The sequence below is a fragment of the Buteo buteo genome, chromosome 16 (genome assembly GCF_964188355.1).
Source record: "Buteo buteo chromosome 16, bButBut1.hap1.1, whole genome shotgun sequence".
Classification (NCBI taxonomy): Eukaryota; Metazoa; Chordata; class Aves; order Accipitriformes; family Accipitridae; genus Buteo; species Buteo buteo.
This window is the reverse complement of record NC_134186.1, coordinates 28,748,943-28,769,422: the sequence shown is the minus strand read 5'-3', so window position 1 is coordinate 28,769,422 and position 20,480 is coordinate 28,748,943. Positions and strand designations below refer to the sequence as shown.

Here is a 20,480-nt window from a genome sequence, read left to right as displayed (position 1 = left end):
GAGGTGGGGTATTGCATCATAGGTGCCCTTGATACTGACTTTATTAAAGTGACAAAGGCAGCAGATTTATATTAGGAAGGTCTGCCACTCACTTCCTGTATTATTTTTTTAAATAAGTTTTTGCATTTTCTGTTTATGTAGCCCCTGAGGCCTTTTGTTCTCTCAAAGCAGATTATTTTGCATTGTGAACCTTACTCTCCTAACACCAAAGACGCTGGTGCCAAGACCATCGCTTCTCACTGCGGGGTGCTTTTTACCTCTCTTCAGCCAGCCAGCAAACTGGGAGCTGTTTGGCTTTCGTGTGCATAAAGACCCTGCATTCTGTAGGCAACTCACTGGAAAGTTTGAGGAGTTTCTGCTGTCTCTTATGGTCTCATTGTCATCCTATTGATGTCACCCTCTAGCCAGTCCTATTGTGAACAGGGGGATTGCAGCGTGCTGGCAGCTCTGTCTTCTTTGCAGAACGCTGCTCCCATGTCTCAAAGCAGTGTTTTGGCACTGACCAAGTTGGGCAAGACAGGCTCCCTCTGGAGACATTGTTGCTCCAAAATTCTCCGCTTAAGTGATTCTGGAGCAACTCATCTCTGCAGCTACGCCAGTGTTCTCCACTGCGCTACCAGTCCCAGATAGAGTTAAATCCAAAGTCTAGCAGTGAACTCTGCCGTAGCTGGAATGTGAAACCAAATCTGAACTTTGGAGCTAGCTGCTTTTGCCCTTCCTCTGAAGGAATAAGCCAAAGCCAGATGCCCAAACTTGGGAAAACTGACTTAGGCGTAACAACAGAAAGCGGGTCTCTGTGTCCACACTGGCACCTAGTAAGCTCAATTCATATATCTGGATTTATTTTGGTCACGATGAGTCTTCTTAAGGCACCTCTGAGGCATGGCAAACAGGTGTGACCATCTCTCACCTGACGGGTACTGCAGAAGTTGTGTGCAAATCCTGACAGACAGAACCCTTGGACTAATTTAACTTATAGGCTTTAGATCCAGGTTCAGATGTTGACCACTCCCAGAACATGAGCGTGTCCAACGTTGAGGTGTGTGTTCAGACTCACTTCTACGTGTATGTGTACAGAGAGATTTTTAGAGAGGGAGAGAATTCAGAACATATCTTCAGACACCTGAGTTTGGAGCAGGACCCTGTATTCACTTCCAGTGGGGACCAAGCAGCACTCTGGTTTCCCAGGATTTGAGGTGTTTAGGTAAACAACCTCTTCTTCCCTTTGCATACTGAGGAACAAGCAGGGAATGCAAAACTGATATTAAAAAGAAGAAGAAAAAAAAAAGGAAAGGTAAGTCTATACAAACCTGGTAGTTTTAGAACTTGACTGTGGCAGAAAATGTGGGCTTGTGCCTGCAGACCTGAGTTTTGAATTCTCAGTTAAGTTTGTCTGTAATGAGAATGGATCCTCTGAAGCCCATCAAAAGCCAAACCCCACCCTCCCCGCACCATCAAAACATCTTTGCAAATGTAACTGCCTCAAATGCAGGAAGCTTGGAATCGTGGCTGTTTTGAAAAGACACCTTTGCAGATAGAAGATCAGAACTCCTCAGTGTGAGGTGTAATTCTATGATCCATGTCCATCTCTAAAGATGAACCTGTATTATTAGACAATGAGCAGCAGAGATGCTGCGTGTGAAAAACTGAAATGCTCACAATAATTAAGGAGGGGGGAAAAGCTGTAGGATGTGAGCTGGAACGGATTTTACTAGGCCATTTCCTTTCTGTCCTTGGCGACTTCTGGAATGAACTCCGTAAGTAAGGCTCGTTTCTCTCATAATTCATCTCTGAGCCGTCATGGTTTGCTGGTTAAGTGGAGAGAGAGAGAGAGATTTATGGGATTGAAATGCTGAAATATTGTGGCAAATAGGATTTTAGCAATGGGGATAAGTTGCCAAATAAATTAATCTTGTGTATTTTTGTGTTGTTTTCTGCTTTCGGTTCATCTGGCTACAAATGATCCAAGAAATGGTATTTCTTTTTTGGCAGCCTTGAGAAGGCTCAAGAATTGTGGACAATACACGGCTGGGATTTTCAGTGATCCCTTTTGTATTCTTGCAGTCTTGTCCCCTGATGTTTTGTCCGCATCACTTTCCAATACTAGTGCATTCTGCCCACTCTGCATAAAACCCAAAATGTTTTGAATGTATACATATGCTCTCCCTACTCACATGCACGCACGCTCTTCTGTACATTAAGATTCAAACTCACTGTGTCTGTGACAGCTTCATTGTTGATAGACTTTTTTTTCTTCTTCTTCCTGAAGGGTATGACCCCACTGATGTATGCCTGTGCTGCTGGAGATGAAGCCATGGTCCAAATGCTTATAGATGCTGGAGCAAATTTAGATATACCAGTGAGTAATAGAGGACCCTCTCCCCGTAATTATTCATCTGTAAACTAACAAGAGCAGTTATGAAATCTCTCCTAGCAACTGAAGGCTTCATTTCTGGAAGCTTCTGAGCAAGCCATTTCTTTCAGAAATCATTGCTTCAGGGATTTGGGAGAGGGAAGAAAACCTTCAAAACCTCTTGGAGCACTCAGTGCCTCCAATTATGATTGGCATTGGCAAGTCTAATGGGCACGCTGGGGGTAAAGGGGCCTCCCTCCTGAAAGAGCTGCCACTAGGAGAAACCAATAAGCCCATTAAAAAGGCCCAGGGGACTGGACAGAGTGACTAGTGCTGGCAGTGTTCTCTAAATGGCATAAGTTACCATTCCCTGGGGTTGTCATTTACAAAGAAAAAAAGCCAGTTATGTACCAGTCTAGAGATCACAGCAGACAGATACTGCAGTGGTTAATAACTACCTGGTTCCTTTCTCCCAGGTTCCCAGTACCTCTCCACGATACCCTTCAGTCCACCCTGACAGCCGGCACTGGACCGCTCTTACCTTTGCTGTTTTACACGGGCACATCTCTGTTGTTCAGGTAAGCAGAAGAAATCCCCTGGTCGGGAATCTTTACAGGAGACACGGAGGGACTGAAGGGCAGCGCTGGGAGCTGAGACTGTCAGGCTTCCTGAGCACGGGTCTGTCACGGGCTCCACGTGCAGCTTGGTGGAAGCCTTCTAAAAACCAGTAAAAAATTGCATGCTTTGGAAATGAGAAGGCAACTGATGCTTTTCTCAGGGAACTGTGAATTGATGACGTAATTCCTAGCAAGGCCTTGATAACAAAACACAGTATGTTTCCTTTATTTTTCTTTGGTTTCAGTATTGGTCCAAGACTTCCAGAACAATACTGCACAATCATTTCTTTGGTATTAGATAAACTAGTGCTTCGTGCGGAGTGGTTACAGGTAGACTTGCTTGATCAGGATGCTTTCTGTCATGAGATGTTAAATGGCTTATAAATTCACATGTGCAAAAATTCAGTGTATGCTGATTTCTGCTCTAATGGCAGCAAACGATCTGTAACTTCCTGTATAATCCTGGAGAATTGCATGAACAGGACTTAAGCTGTCGTGGGAGTTGAGCCTCTCGCAGCCTCCCCGCTCCCTTTTCTGGGGAATTAGCGCAGGGGGTAGCGGAATGGGGTGGAGTTCTGGAAATCCTACCTGAACTTCAAGAGGAATTCAAAACTGATGACAGCAGGTAGTCAATTGCTGGTGAAATTTATTTACCTTCTGCTCAAAGGGGGTAAAAAAAAAAAAAAAAAAAGTGTAAGCAAATGGAGGCTGCACACAGTCGTTTTTTTGTTTGTGTACATTTGTAAGTAATTACAAAGATTAGATTGCACCTGGCAAATTGCCAAGGCAGCCTTTGGTATTACAAAGGTTGGACAGCCTTAATTTACATGTGAGATAAGTGTGTGATTCTCCCAGGAAATGTAGCCAAGTATATCAGAGCTCCTGTTGGAGCTCCCATGTTTGTTTCCTTTATTTTGGTTAAAACTTCTAAAGATTACATAAAATTTTTTCATTCGGCAACTATTAATAAAAGGGTAGATATCAGCTTTTGCTGAAATTGGTGTATAAAATCGCCTTTCCAGTTAAGGTCTACCACGCAATATTTGCATGGAATAGCTGGCATCTCAAGAGAGAAACAAAACAGCAGTTCTGCTCTGCGAAAAGTTTTATAGTAAAAATGTGAAGGTATGTGCTGTTTGTGCCAAGGTCATCACTAATTGGGGATGGCTGAAACTTAAATTGTGACTGTGCTAGAGGATACAGCCAGCTGGACTCCTCTGCGCAGGGGAAGAACCTCCAGGGCTGGCAGCACCTACAAGCAGTGCTCTGGGTGCCCCGATGCCGTCTGCCAGCCCTTGCTGGTCGTAAAAGTTCCCCATCATCTTGTAACCTTCTCCCCTTCATCCGGGAGGGGGGTAATTTCCCATGCGAGCAGTTTGGTGCATTCAACGAAAGCAGGGTTCTGCATGCGGCAAATCACCGGAGCTGCCAGGGACTCCTTATGCTGGCTCCACGGGGCCGGAGAGACCAAGAGGTATGTTTGGCCAAGAGACCAAGAAGTATGTTTGGCCTCCAGGGCTAATTCCCTGCAGGAACCCTGTTTCCTGAGCACAGCGTGAAACTGAATAAGATGGACTTCCTGCGCTGAAGAGAAGCTCTGAGCGCAGAGCTTTTTGGAGTTGGGAAATTACAATTGTGAAACCACGTTCATAAAGGAGATTAGGAAAGAAAAAAAAAAAAAAGAAAAAAAAAAAAGGTGATGCTCTCCAAGCCACCGGTTGAGCACCTTTCCAGCATAAAGTCAATATCGAAAGCACAGTAAAGCAAAAGACAAGAAGAAAACTCTAAATGGACATTCATGTGGAGACTTTAGCCCTCGGCTGAGCAAGGGAATGCAAGAAAAATTTGCCTTGTAATAGATATTTTGCTTTAGCCTTTGAGATGGTCCCTTTGTGTGCACGCACTCTTCATTATGAATCTACTGGTTTTCCTCTCGAACACACAGCCTCTTCTGTTTTGTCTTTCTGAATTGCTCTTTTCTCAACTCATCATCTTTCATGTGTCTGTTGCAGCTGCTCTTGGATGCTGGTGCCCACGTTGAGGGCTCTGCTGTTAACAGTGGAGAAGACAACTATGCTGAGACTCCTCTTCAGCTGGCTTCAGCAGCAGGTAGGCTCAGTGCAGCCTCAGCACGCTCTTGCTACCACAGAATAACCACAACCAATTCACGCATGGGTCCCGTGTCTGTAAAACACGTTAGGAGTCACTTTGCACCGCATTCTAAGGTACCGTGGGTACCGTAAAAATATCAAATGGGTAGCACAGTGAGCTGGCTATGAAAAAGCTGGCATTTTTTTCATTTCTAAAATACTAGTAGGAACCCCGTCTGGGTTGGCAGCAACTAACAGCTGTCGTCATGTGGCAAGAGCTTGATAGGCACTAAATGAGTGTCTGCTTTTGCAACCAGCCCCAACACTTACCTCCTGCCAGCGGCCTCCGTAGTAAAGCTGACTGAAACAACTCCTTTGCGCAGGGCACTGTCAAGAAACATAAAACAGCTACTGTCTAGTCTAGGCATGTCTTGGATCTAAATAACTTCCAGATGCAAAAATTAACAAGTTTAAATTCAGCCTGGGGAAAAATAACGGCTATATAAAGAAATTTGCTTTATTAATGTATTAAATACAAGTAAAATTCTGCATTTCTTCTACCTAACCATCAGGAGTTCAGCATTCTGTGAACAAGTCTGTGCTAGCCTAAAAGCACCTGTGGTTTTTCAACACTCCTCACCTCTAACTGTTTTTACTTTTTTTCCTCCATTTCTTTCTGCTTCATTTTTGTGTGTTTATGAAGACGAGTCTCTGGCTTGCTCTGTACCAGGCTTTATTGAAGGGATAAAAAACCAGCCTCCTCCCCTCTCAATGACAGATACTCATTGTGCTGGCTCTCTTGCCACTGCTCACTACTACATCTAATGAAAACGGTGAAAAGGAGGCCTGGCTGAATGTGGGCTGCACTGGTGTACTTGGCTGCAGGGTGGTTTTATGAAGCTGTGGCCAGCAAGCGCAGCATAGAGCAGCTCCCGTCTGGCCCTCTCTGTTATCCTCATCCACCAACTGAACAGCCGAGACTCTGATCCTACTTAAACTGGTTGCCTACATTTCTGCTGGCATGTATTGAGAGCGCCAGACCAGTTTAATTCTCTTTTCATTCTGCCTCGAGCTAGTTGTGCGTTATTAGGTAATCTAGGTGCTTTGTGACTCAGTTTCTCTCTCTGAGATGTTACAAAGACAAAAAGCCTAATGCATGCTTGCAGGATGCTCTGAACGCCTTAGCTGGTAGCATAAAAGTTGCTGGTACAGTCTGTCTGTTATGGGTCCTGTGTTATGTGCTTTCAAAGAGGTAATAGACATGGAATCATCATTATGTTTCTGTCAATTTTTTCCTAGGGAACTACGAGTTGGTCAGCTTATTGCTAAGTAGGGGTGCTGATCCACTCCTGAGTATGTTGGAAGTCAATGGTATGTCTTCGTCACTTCACGAAGATATGAATTGCTTCAGTCACTCGGCTGCACATGGGCACAGGTAAGGCTCCGTTCATGTTCGGAACAGGGTTTTTCTGCCTAAGGCTATCACTGTAGGTATTCCTATGTGACTTTATATTATGTGTCTTATACCCAGATCCTCGCGTGTGCAGTTCAGAAGACGATGTTAAGACTCCCCCGATAGCAACCATTTTTTAGTGCAGCACAGTTTCTCAGACTATTCTGATTCTGATGTAGGTAGTGCCTTTTGAGCATTTATTCTTTAAACTGGTAGTTGCTCTCTGTTATATCCCTTTGAGAAAAAATGATGCAAGGCTTTAATTATTCAGCAGCTATAACTTTGATAAAAGGGGATTATATTTTAGTCAGAAGCCCAACATACAACAGAAAGATCTTTCTTTGCTTTTTCTTACTCTCTCACTTGCTGGCCTAGCTCTACAACACCAAGAGCGAGTAGGAGCTGGTTCCAGGCCACAAGTGAGCAGACTAAGTTCCACCTAGCAGTAGGTTATGAGATTGTTGTTCGTGTTCTGAGACAGAATCTAATCCTGTTAAGGTGGCAAAAATAATCTGCAGCAGAATTTGCCTGACTGCATCTCTGGTTTTTGGATGGCTGACCAACAGATCAGTTGTTAAAATGCCAAAGAGCCAGCCTGGGCTTTCCAACCCTGTTTTCAGGGTAGTTATTTAGAAATAAGACATTACTTACAAACTCATCCAGAAATCCTTCTGTTCCCAGAACAAAATGTTAGCGTAACAAGCCAATTAAAACAGCCCTGAAACCGCCCATGTAGATGGGCTGAGAGATACCCACAGGGTCGTACAGCAGTACAGCTGGCCCTTTCAGTAGTACGTTAAATAGCAGCTACCTTGCTTGCACACAGCTGTGCTTTACAGTGGTGCCAAAACTGCACCTCCAGGTACATCGCACATCTGGATACACCAGGGAAAACATCCCAAGCTCAAATGAGGCCCAAACTCTGCAAAGCTGGAACGGCCTAATGCAGTGATTTACAGTGTGAAACTACACAAACACTGTTCTGTTCTCAATTCTGTTCCCCTCCCACAGTCTTCTGCACCATCTAACCATGCAAACTGTGAAATTCAAGGCTTGTTCTCCAGTCGGATAGGTCAGGGGGATCCGAAAGCACAAAATTAACTGGTTTTAGTCATACCAAGTGGTGTGGGTGCAAAGAGAGCACCAGCTAGTGGCAATTCAGCGTCACAGCTGAGTACTTGGGTGGATTTGCTAGGATGAGGAATTCTGCTGCAGATGGTTCCAGCTGTCTGTAGAGACACCGATGATGCAAGCTTTCTAAAGTGGCTGGACACAAACACGAAGGCCTCTTTCTTGCAATTGCTGTGTGAAATTCCAAACCAAAAAAATTCTCCCTGGATTTAGTGATGCAGAACTGTCATTTTTTTATGGTTTCTATTTACCGATACAGGAAGCGGGTCTGACTAAAACAACGTAACAGTGCTTCAAGATGGTCATTTGGGAAAACAGCAAGGGTTCTAACAGATGCTCTGATAAATCTTACTTCAGAGCTTAAGATGTTACCACACTCACAGCTGGCAGAAGGAAGCGTGCTTCTGCACCAAAGTATAGACTGCAATAAAACCCAGTTTGCCCTAACTCTGAAATATGCCCTGGTACCACTAAGATACAGGAGCATATGCCGTGCTTTTGCTCTTGCTACCAGGGCATCAGTTTCTAGCATGTGGGACAGGGAAGGAGAAGTGGTTTAAATGCTGCTCCGTATCTGCCAGCTGCCTAGCACTGGCAAGCAAATTATTATTTACGAAGCCAGACGCCTAAACCCAAATCACCATAGTCCTGTTGGAATTGTTGATACTTCATTTATTAATAAGCAATATCTCTTCTTCCTCCTCAGGAATGTTCTGCGCAAGCTCCTGACCCAGCCCCAGCAACTGAAGGGAGATGTGCTCTCACTGGAGGAGATTTTAGCTGAGGGAGTGGAGAGTGACACCTCCAGCCAGGGCAGCTCCAGCGAGGGGCAAGTCAGGCTGTGTAAAACAAGAATGAAGGCTCTGCAGGAGGCCATGTATTACAGTGCTGAGCATGGCTACGTAGACATCACCATGGAGCTCAGGGCACTTGGTAAGGTGTTTATTTTAAGCATTGTGCGCATTTAAGGCGTCAAAAGCTTTTTCCTCTGCCCCTTTCGCTTGGAGAAGAATCTGTAACCCCAACTGCAAAGCTATCCCAAGCGCCTGGGAACCAGTTGTCCGATTTAAATCAAAAAGTGTTTAAGGCTCCTCACAAGTTATTTTTCAAATTCCGACTGATCTGGGATGTCCCTCACTTTTGACTGGATCCTCTGTTCCCAAGTATCAAAAGCAAGGGGGATGTCTCTTCATCAGACACTGACACCTAAAATTCAGTGGTAAAGAGGCTGGTCTCAAAAACAAAGATAACATCAGAGATTAAATGGTTTAAGGTAAAAGAACAGATTTGATCTAAAGGTAGGAAAGAGAAGCTTTGAAGCTTGTGTGTCTAGACTGTTAGAGGTAACCAGGAGAAAAGACCCTGCACCATGTTTGTGTAGGGTTAGGTATTCTTACAAGTTCAGTTCAAATTTATTTTGTAATTCTGACTAATCATGAAGCTAAATACACAATAGGGAGTCTCTGGTCCTTAACAATCAGCAGAAAGTTCCAACTTACGGTCCTGGTACCAATCCTTTGCTGTTGTAGACAAGTCACTTAATCTGTCAGTGACCCAGTTCAGTCATCTTTAATATCAAGACAAAAATGTATCTGCTGTTAGGGTGCATGTAAAGATCAGTGCCACTAAGTGTTAGTAATAGCAGCAGGACAATCTACTCACAGGTGCTTCAGCAAATCATTGTCTTTCACTGTCTTTTTTTGCTGTGGCTATAGGAGTCCCATGGAAACTCCATGTGTGGATCGAATCACTACGGACAACCTTCTACCAGTCTCGTTACTCAGTCGTACAGACCCTCTTGCGGGAATTTGTTACCATTAAAGAAGAGGACTATAATGAAGAACTGGTTAATGAAGGGTTGCAGCTCATGTTTGATATCCTCAAAACCAGCAAAGTAATTATTCGTTTTGTAACAGTATCAAAATCAAGTGTTTGGTTTTTGCTATTGTACAAGGTAGTGCACAAGAAGAACAAGTGAACGCCTACGCAAAGTCCCTAATGAGTTATGGTATGAAAATGGCCCCAGTAGCATTTATCTAAATTCATATCCAGTCCTCACAGTAAAGACATTAATTTCAATAGAAGTGAAAGCTATTCTGTTGAAGTCCAGTTCAGCAACTGGCTTTTGACACCATGTGAATGTAAGAGGAAGAGTTATCAATACAGTACTGGGCAATTCAGGTTCTCCCAGTAGTATCTTCTAGGAGTTTTCTGAACAATGCTTTTGTTCAGTGACATTTTCCTTCTAGTTCTTTTTTTTATTTAAAGGTTGCTTGTGACTCTTTTTTCCTTGCTTTTCAAGGCATGTCTAGAATGGATTTTATGTGTGGTATATAGTTTAGCTGTCCCATTTTGCAGATAATTTCACCCGGTCTCTACCATGTTCTCTTCCAAGAGGCTGTTGTCTTTCATGTTAGGAGGGGGATGCCTGCATTCTGGCTGTAGACGGGATACATTTGAAATGCACAGACAGGGGGAAGCTGAGGAGTCTATACAGCCCTTGATACCTCCATAATAGGTCATTACAACGTACACTGTAACTGTCCTTTAAATTAAAAGCAAGAGATATAACTGGCTAACTAAAAACACCTGCAAACTAGGAATGGGGACTTGGTATCTGACAGTGAACTGGTAGCATGAATTGAATCTTGCTGAGGACACACTTGTGGGCTTACCTGTTACACAGATGAGCTTCTGCTGATGGAGTCTTTCCCTTGGCAGAGGTTGGCCCAAAAACTGTTGCTGAGAGAATTCTGTCAGAGCATACTTGTTCAGATCATGCTCTTGTCCCTCTGGAGGTTATTTTTGTAGGGTGCAGTTGCTATAAGCCTCAAGTGAACTGTTACAGCATGTTTGAAACCTGCTCAATACAAAGTGGCAGATTGATGATTCCTGTTCCATCCTCCTTACAGAATGATTCTATCAATCAGCAGCTCGCATCCATCTTCACCCACTGCTATGGCAGCAGTCCGATACCCAGCATCCCTGAAATCCGAAAGACACTGCCAGCTCGCCTAGGTAAGATACTCACCTAAACAGTGAAGTTCTTGTGATTTTTTTTTTTTTTTTTTTTTTAAAAAAAAAGCATCCACAGTTTAAAAAAATATTCACCCTTTTTTTTCCCCCCCTTACCCTAACAGATCCTCACTTCCTAAACAATAAAGAAATGTCTGATGTAACTTTCTTAGTAGAAGGAAAGCTATTTTATGCACACAAAGTCCTGCTGGTTACTGCATCTAACAGGTGAGTTGCTTTCCACAGCTAAATGTTAAAGGAAAGTTTGGCCCTTTAGTCTCTCATTTGTGTGACTAGCTCTGTCCCACTCATTGCAGTAAGGAGCTGCTAAGGTTACAGACTACAGCGCATAATTCAGGTCTGCAGGACCAAGCCACACCTTCTTTGCTACTATTAAGAATAGTAGGAAAGTAAAGATGAGTTTTTCTAGCCACTCCTAGTATGTGTTAGAGATTCCCAGAGCTCTGTTGACAAACTAACCAGTAATCATCCCTAAAAACCTGTGCCTTAGTTGGAGCGTACATATCCAGCTGTTCACTCCTCCCTTCCATTCCCCCTCCCTGAGTTTGCTAGCTAGAGCTACACTTGCTCCAGATTTTCTGGAAGTCTCACCCCTGACCGGGTACTCTTGCAGTTATTAGTTTCTTTCTCTATTATTGGCATAGTAACCGTGTTTTGCAATTATTATAGGGTGGGACTGGCTCAGACCCAAGCAATTTACAGGTTAAGTTGTGCCTGAAGTTCTAAACTAATTATCAGTAAATTGAAAGAAAAGTTTAAATTTTCAACTTGCAAACAAGAACAAGGAAGGATCTTTATTTTCCCCGTGTTTAGGCTGTTTGTCAATAGGTAACGAGTATGTGAAGCACTAATACAGAAATCTATTAAAACCATTCTCAGGTTTAAGACGCTAATGACCAATAAAACAGAACATGACAGCCACGGCAGCAAGACTGTTGAAATCAGCGATATGAAATACAGTATTTTCAAGGTATGTAACTTATTCTACCTTTTCTTTATTCATCTTCTCACATACTTGGAGGCTAGGACTAAGCCAAGGCTTAATATCATAGGTAATTTACAAGTAGAGATGGAGTTCATTTCAACATGCCTGTATTTCAGGAGTATTCTGATCTTTGTCAAAACTTTTCAGCTAGGACCAACCTTAGAACAGAAACCTCCAACCTATATTCTTATTTTCTTACTAGGCAGCTGACTCTTCCGTAAAGCAGGAGAAACTAGTGTTCTACGGAAAATAGTTTTGTACTTTTTAAGGCACCATTTTCATGCTGTGCTAAGCAAAAAGTAAACTTATTTACAGCAGGTGGACTGCCAGGCTTCATATTAATTCAAATCAGATGATCAGAAATCAATGGTGTCCCTTTCAAGAAAGGCTTAAAATTGAGAACTGCACTTTGCTTTTATGACATTTCTGTATTTAATGGACCTAAGGGAGGTTCATTCATGGAGGGAAAGCAGGTTACTTTACACACACCCAAGGAAAAAAAACAAGTCAGTGAAATATGATAGTTAAGTTATTCCAGCTTTCCAGATCTGCATTTCAAATTTGGATGAAAGGTACAGAACAGGGAAATCTGAAGGGCAGAATAGGTTGTATAACTGTTTCACTACAGGGTTGAGGCTTTTCCTTTTTTTTATAAGCAAACAAAACAGCAAAGCTGTTGGTCAGCAGTAGTCATCGCACTTAGAGGGAGTGATGTTGACCATAAGAACATCTTTGTTCTACTTGAAAGGGGCTAAACGCATTTTGTGTTGGATAGATGACATCCAAATTTTGCAGCTCAGGCCACGACAGAAAAAAGAAAACGCAATTGAGTATATTGAAACAAGCCTCCTTAACAATGTTTTTACATCAAAAGGTTTCTAAAGATAAAACTGTTGCTTCACTGGAGAGAGCAACAAATCAAAAAGAAGTTAAATACTTCATGGAATTAAACAACATGATGGTAAATAAAATCAAACAAGTTAAGGAGATGATGGCATTCTACAGTAAGCTCAGTTATGGTGCATGGAAGATGCTGAGGCACCAGAGATCTGTGTTCTGCTCAGGGCTCTGCTGGAAAGCAGCTTTGCTCCCCTGTAGTTCCGTTATACAAATAAGGCAATTTTAAGAGTAGAAGCTTAGTTTTGTTACCACTACTGTTAGAAATGGTAAGCACAGCATGCAGCCCCCGTACCTGCTTACACAGCACCCAGGACACTGGAATGACTTCTCTTTCCAACACCCAATCTAGTAGTTCCCCAGATAAGACAGTACTGGTTTAGCTGGGGGTGTGCACATGTAGATCAAAGAGCAGAAGCGGACTCTAGCTCTCCCTGCAAACAATTAGGCCTTTTCCTCTGGCCCTGATGGGGGGGCTGGAAGCTGATTAGAAGCACAGCAGGGGAGGCAAGTGGCTGGGAGGTCCCCGAGACACACATGCTCATGGCGTGGCAGTTTCAGTGCTCCAGCTCGCTGGCAGCTCTGCGTGTGACCAGCCTGCAAGGCTTTACAAAACTGGATCCGAGGAACCGTTTTTACAAGGCCATTTGCGTTGCTCAGAGACACACTGTCACCCTCGGCCTAAAATCCTCAACAGGGCCCTTTTCAGAGCCCGAGGAAGAAAAGAGTATTAGAAAGCAGTAGATTTGCAACACCAGAAGAAAGCCAACAGTGGAGGCGAGAGCCAGCATACCACACGATTCCCGTCTGCTCAGGAAGGGGAGCTCAGTCATTCACAGCCTCTTGTGACTTCGGTGATAACAGCTTCATGCCTGGCCTTCTTCCCATTTCAGATGCTGATGCAGTATTTATACTATGGAGGAACAGAATCTATGGAAATTCCCACCGCTGATATCTTAGAGGTGAGAGTGGTTTCTTCTAAGTCTTGCCAAGTGCACTGGGGCATAAACAGAGCTTTAAGGCAAAACTGAGGAGCTAACAGCAAGCTTCCAATCCAGGAGTATACTTAACACTTTGAAATGAGCTTAAAGTTTCATAACAGCATTGCTTGGAAATAAGAAGTATCAATTATTTTTTATTACGTCCATGAGATGCTGGGGGGGCCAGGGGGAGGGTGGTGGCAGGGAGGGAAATCACTACAGCGCTTTTGGTACCCAGAGTTGGGTGGAAGTCTCCTTTGTACCATGTCCTCTTGGTCCTGGGAGAAGGAAGCGGGCAGAAGGAAGCTGTACTTTTGGTGGGGCACAGAAAAGGTGCAGCTGATTCACCAGCTCTGGTGCCCACAACAGGCCCAAAACCAAGGGGCTGGAGATTGTAGAGAAATGACCAATTTCAAGCTGAACTTCTGCAGGGCAGCTGATGGTACTGCAAAGACTGGACTAAGAGCACTTCCCCATTACAAACAGGGCCTTTTACAATAATGCTGCTCAGTCACAAGTAGTCTGGTGAAATTAAAGCTTGCAGCTAAAGACTACACGGCTATTTTTTTTTTTTTTTTTTTTTTGAGAGGAAAGGGGGCTTTGAGCAGTCTAGAGCTCGTACGTCATGGTGACAGAAGGTAGCACAAATACACTCCCTGCAGGAGCAGCAAGCCTTTACTAAGAGGGGAAGTCAGTCTGTCGCTTTAGCTAGGCATCGAGTGGCCTTTCTGCTCTTTTACGGGGACTTGGCCATTAAGAGGGGGAGTCAAAGATTGTTCAGAGAGGAAATCATTAGTTCTGTCCATTTGCCTTCCCTAAGCCTTTCCAGGCTCATGATCTCAAATAGCTTCTCTCTTGTCCTGATAGCTGTTGTCGGCTGCCAGCCTGTTTCAACTGGACGGCCTCCAGAGACACTGTGAAATCCTCTGTGCCCAGACGATCAGCATGGAGAACTCTGTGAACATCTATAAATATGCAAAGGTATATGCCAAACGGCCTTGTTTAAGACTCACAATGAAACAGCATGCGTGCTTTCTGCAGTCCTGTTTTGGTAACTAAATACAACAGGCACAGAGTGGGCACCTGCTATGCTGGTAACTCTACCCCAACCGCAACCACAAGTGAGATGTACTCCAGTTCCAGTCTGTAAAGTCCTACACAGCCCTACTATGTTTTCTTGTCTAAAGCAATCATGTATGAAATTGATGCAAGATCCCTACAGAGAAGGGGAGAGGTGTCCTAGCAGGCTGATACAGCAACGTCATCCAGCAAAGCCTAAGAGATTCAAATCCTCAGAGCAGCAGCAAGGGGCGATCGATCATAGTACAGCAACTAAACAGCAAACCCTTTCCTAGCACACCTACTGCTAAAACGTATTCTTTACAGCTCCAGAACTAGTATATATTCTGTTGTGTGACATAGATATTCAGCTCTATAGCAAATAATCCATGCTATCAGTTAATCATGGAGAAATACTCTGCCACTCCTGAAAGTTTGCAGGGTCAGATCCCTTAAGCAGAAAGACTACACAAAGGGCTGATTACGATGCACACGTTTACTTTGTGTGTAGTGTCACACTGATCCTTTTAGATTCCTGACTCTCACACTGGGCCATTTTTTTCTATGGAACTCAGGCTGGTTTCCTTCAGGACCTAAAATTTAACAGTATGCAGTGGTAGAGAGGGGGAAGGAGCATTCCCTACTGGCTGCCTTTACTACTTTTCCTTAAATTACTATTTGCACAAAGTTTCCAGAAACGGGGATACGTGCGTGCACAGTGCTTCTTAATACTGAACTTGAGTTTCATTGTTCTATTACTGAGCTTACCCCACTGCTTCTGAAGCAAAGGGAACCAGATCACAGCCAGAAATCCACCTAACATGCTTTAGAAGTGTAACATCCCTATTCTCCTACATTAAGCTCCTTTTTCTAGGAGTTAGGCTTGCATCCTATCAACCATATTCTTATTGCCACGAGCTGTGCACACCATCTGGCAGCGCAGGGTTTTATGTTGCGGCCCACGAATTCCCCGCCTGCACAGCTAAACAGGTATCTTGGCCACTTCATCAGCCAGCTGCTCTGCTCCTTTAAGAGGAAGAGACTGGAGTGCAGGCCAGCAGCTCTGCCAACAGCAGGCCATCAGGGGAAGGAATTAGAAGAGCTTGAATGCCTCCCTGCTCACACCTGTGCCTGCAAAAAGCACCAAAAGAAATTATGGGCCATCGCTGGTCCTACCTTCAGTGCTTCTCCACTGTTATTACCATCCTTTTTCTGTCTTAGAAACCACTAAAGGGAACAGCATTAGAATGAGAAGAGGCTCAGGTATGTCCTTTAGGTCTGGGACATAACAGAAAAGGCTAATTGATCTTCCTCTCTCCTGCAGATTCACAACGCGCCTGAACTAGCCTCCTTTTGTGAGGGCTTCTTCCTCAAACACATGAGCTCTCTTCTAGAACAGGACTCATTCAAACAGCTGATCTACAGCAGGAACAGCAAAGTGCAAGGCCTGGACCCTCTGCGGGACTTGCAGACAACCCTGGCCGGCCGCCTGCACTCCGTGTACGTCACCTCCAGGGTGTGAAGCAGGAGCAAGGCAGTGGCAGGAGCACTGGTTCAAACTGCACGGGGATGCGTCGTCAGGCAAAGCTGTGGCTTTCCTCTTTGCCTTCTGGATCTTGCTGAAAGTCCCCTCCAACAGATAACCCCTAGGCAAGGGTGCTGTGCCTCGTCCCACTGACGGAGGGGGAGCTGGCTTCTCTGTGCTACTACTGTCACAGAAACACTGTCACAGCGCAAACAAGACCTGAGGATGCAAGTGAAGAACCTGAACCGAAGAGAAGATCTACGCTGCCATTTAAACAAGCACAATGCAGGGCTGTAGAGAAGCGAGGCAATTTACCTAGACCCAACACCTAATATGTAGTCTTAAGTGTCTGTCTACACACCATAATGGCCACCTAGTTCATACGCATAGATGTTTTACTTGTAAAAAGGCTGCATAGAAGGAGTTTTCTAATCCTATGGACCACTGCCCATTCAACGAGTCATCCGTCTGAACACAAAGGCTGGTGTACGCAAACTACTTCACTGTAGTAAAAACCACCAGTGTCTGTACATGTCAAGAGACTCTGCCATCAATCTTCCCCCAAACTGTTTGCACCTTGAAAAAGAGATATTTTGTAGATGTTCAAAGCTGAGTAGAAACTAATACTAACTCTGAAATGACTCACTCATTAAACCTAATATGAAGAACTGAGCTGGGGCAGGGAGGAGAGGATTGGGGTTTTTTTATTTTTTTAATACAGTTTCACTGTGCTAGTTGTTAATCTGGATCCATTTTGAGGCGGGGAAAAAAAGGCTGTCTACCCTTTCCACTATCGATGTTTGATAGTCCCAATCACTTTCACCTTAAAAACCTGTTTCTGAACATTATCTGTGAGGCCTGACACCATAAAAGATTCTTTCTAAGAGACTCAGGTGTAGTAGGAGCTAGCACTATGCTGAAAAACTGTCCAATAGCATAAATAGCAATAAAAATCTCCCGAAGACCCTGAGGAACATACAGCTTGATGGTTTGTTCTCTCTCTGGAGCTAGTTGGGATTAAGAAGCTCTGACCTCTATAGTCTCTGCTTCCACAGCCTCATCCATGGAAGGATGTTGTTTCCACAGATAGATAAGCTACCTCAGGGGGGACTGGGCATAGTGCACACCTGACTGCTTCCTCGAGGTAGGCTGCAGTCTGACATTTAGGCAGCAGCACTAAAACCAAGATGGCTCAACTCAAATGCCCAAGATTCACATTTTTCCTTTGTTCGCATTGGACGCGTTTCTGGTCCAAAAGGACTCATTCTAGGCCGCCTTCTAGCTGACATAGGAGAACTAAAAGGAGGCAGTTCAATCTACAGTTTGGAGTCTGAAGCAATGTTTTTGTGTGTGTTTTTTTATCTTAAATAATCCCAACCATAGGAACACAGTTAGTTGTGTAAAAACACAGACCTTGCTCTTACCAATAGCTTTAAGGAAAGACCTTCAGATATTCCCACTGATCTTTGTTAGCACCCACCAAAAGCATTTGCTAAGATGCTTTCATTCGTTATAGGTGGGTGAAGGAGAAGAGGAAGCCAAGGTTGCAGCGGAGAACTACTGCTCCTTAGATATTCAACAATTAATATTGTAACTGAACACACTGGAAGAAAGAGGCTCAGCTGGGCCCAAGCTTCAAAGCATGACATAGACATGGTTTAGGTAGATGAAGGGAAGGAGAACAAACTCCAACATCTCCCAACAAATCCATCAAAATCTGACATCACCTCATTCCTAAAGGATTTACATGAGAGGCAAATTGCATGCAAGAATAATAATGGTTAGTCTAGGCTCAGTAAGCTGACAGACAAGTTGGTCAGGGCACACTCCAATTTGTCCTTTAGGTACACATTCATTTTTGAAGATCACCAGCTTCAATAACCCTATTTATTATCAGAAAGCCATACAGGTGTTTCAAAATTATCACTGGTCTGCCTGAAAAATACCACAAAAGGCTTTATCTTGGAAAGTATTTTCAAGTAGCTGCTCCACCTATCTGTACAAATATGTAGGTCCTCTTTTGTTGCTGTAATATTACAATGCTTTGTTAATTGTACATTAATGTTGTCATTTATGTAAATGTACCAGGATTTTATTAACAACATAATTTTAAAATACACAGCTGCTGTTATTTATTCTGCTCTTCTAACAACAAGAAATACCATATTTAAAGACACTTCTGTGGAAAAGGCCATTGCAGTTTTAGCATCTTAAAATTGTTTTGGTATATATACCAAATGTTATGCATTAAAACAAGGGATAGAGAGGCATTCATTTCCCCTTCCTAGGCTCAAACATTTTTTGAAGTACTAAGTTTAACTTGCCTTTACCCTAGCCAAAGTAAGTCTACCTGCTTTCCATTGAAAAGCAGCAGATGGTAGCATCTACGGAAAATCCCAATTCTAGGATCCTGCTCTGCAGCAGAAGAGACAACAACTATTAACGCAGGGGTATTCAAACAGGCCTCAGAAGGTAAACATCTGATTTGCTCCCACATCTAACAAGTAAAATGTGAAAAAGCAGGCGACACTTCCTTTCTGAGTCGCCTCAGAAGCCCAAAGGCTAAAATGGTTCTGGCTGGTGCACACACAGGGTCTGGTGCTTCACCGAGGCAGTAGCAGGATTCCTGTCAGAGCAAAGAGCATTTAAGAACACTCTGACAGCCACGCAAAGTCAGCCACGCAACAGTATAGGAAGCAAGGGCATTTATTTAACTAGGAAGTAAGTAATATACAGGTTTAAGAGCAAGAATTTCATTCAGAACTATCTTTTTTTTTTTCTTCCCTAAGTTTACTCCATAAATCTTCCAGACCCCTGCTGAGTTTGGGGATAATGGCTGAGCTGTAACTCTGAATTTGGTGCTACTTCTGCAAGACTCAAATACTTTCTTGGGACACTAAGCACATTTCAGAGGAAACCGTTAGTACAACCAGGACCTGTACTTGGCTGCCGAGGATCCCTTCATAACTGTTTCTTTCCTTGCATTTCCCACCACACATCTAAACAAAGGAAACTGTGCAGCTTTATCTCTCTGGTGTAGCAAGACTTGAAGGGCAGTTCTATAGTTAAGTTACTGTCATTACAAGCATTTCTTAGCATTTGATTTACATCATCCGAGAGAAGTCTGCTGGAAATGATGCACGAGGGGTGCCTTCTCTTGCATCGTGCCATTACACCAGTACGCTTGGAAACCCACCAAGACAAACACTGACTTGTTCTTAAGAATCATGGAATACAAACACCTAAGATTCCCTCTGGAGCACTTTTACTCTAAAAAGTAGATTAAATAGAAATTTCCTATGAAACTAGTTGCATACTGCCTCTATTTTATGTAGCGCTGCCCTTGTCATCCTAGAAAGTAACATAGAGTTTGCCCATAGCTTTGGGGAAGTGCAAAACTTTGCTGGCTGTAATTGTATCATTTCATGGAGCAGAGGAAATAAACAGAGCTGACACATCTGCCTGAACATACTCGATGACTTGCAGACTAAAATATAAAGCAAAATGGTTTTAATAAGCATTTGCACAGCAGGCGAGCACTGGCTAATGTAGCACCACTACTAACTGGCCCTCTGCCCTCACCAAATGCTGCCCAAGCAACCAGACATTGCTTCCTGCACCTGCCGCAACGGAGACAGCCAAGGAGACACGAGAGGGAAAAACAGGAGAGTGGCGATTCCCTTGAGGATCGGGGGCAGCAAGCTGCTGTCGCCACTGCCTGTGGCAGCAAAGAGGACTCAAAAGCTAGATTTGCCTCCCCCAAGGGCAGGTTTTGAGTATAAGGGATCCATTAATCCACGGCAAAGGAAAGAGAATATTGCACTTGGCACTATTTACCCAGCAAAAGAGGGGCAGAAAAAAAGGTTTCTGTCATATGATGAAAAGCCATAGCACAGGGAAAAAGGCCTGCCGGGCTAGCAGCAACACCCAGCCCCGGAGCTGGAGTCATTTCAGTGCGGTGGTCCGTTTTCATACTGTTGGTAACTAGGAAACGAGCAGGCCAGTTCACAACGGCTCGGCTGGAGTACTGGCCTCGTGCACGGGGCAGCCTACGCTCACTGCTTCACCTGCGCGCTCACTGGACGGGCAGCTTACTACACCGAGCACCGGGTTTCACCCAACGCTCCCATCTGCGTGTTTAGGTCAGGCAGGAGAAGGCTACCTGTGTCCCTCACCACCTCTCTCCATCCCGAGCATTCACGTGCCTGCTAACAGAAAGCAGTCGTTAGAAAACGCACGCTACGAGGCGCGTGTCGTTTTAGGGCCCTTACCAAGAGACAGGCTCGTGATTCAGAGACTACATAGGGAAGAAGTAGTGACATAGTCAAACAAAAATCCAGCTGTGGAAGCAAAA

The 20,480-nt window shown here is 43.9% G+C and overlaps 1 protein-coding gene across 1 annotated transcript in view; it reads left to right on the top strand.

Moving 5' to 3' along the window:
- The window catches only part of ABTB2 (ankyrin repeat and BTB domain containing 2), a 135,327-nt gene extending 117,044 nt beyond the window's left edge, over positions 1–18,283 (top strand). The window contains exons 6-17 of the mRNA XM_075048320.1: positions 2,270–2,359; positions 2,830–2,931; positions 4,983–5,079; positions 6,360–6,495; positions 8,351–8,577; positions 9,360–9,538; positions 10,557–10,662; positions 10,785–10,887; positions 11,560–11,650; positions 13,456–13,524; positions 14,410–14,523; positions 15,926–18,283. Coding sequence (XP_074904421.1) covers positions 2,270–2,359; positions 2,830–2,931; positions 4,983–5,079; positions 6,360–6,495; positions 8,351–8,577; positions 9,360–9,538; positions 10,557–10,662; positions 10,785–10,887; positions 11,560–11,650; positions 13,456–13,524; positions 14,410–14,523; positions 15,926–16,123 — 1,512 coding nt within the window. The 3' untranslated portion in view covers positions 16,124–18,283. The remainder of the gene's footprint in view (positions 1–2,269; positions 2,360–2,829; positions 2,932–4,982; positions 5,080–6,359; positions 6,496–8,350; positions 8,578–9,359; positions 9,539–10,556; positions 10,663–10,784; positions 10,888–11,559; positions 11,651–13,455; positions 13,525–14,409; positions 14,524–15,925) is intronic.
- The last annotated feature ends 2,197 nt before the right edge of the window (positions 18,284–20,480 follow it).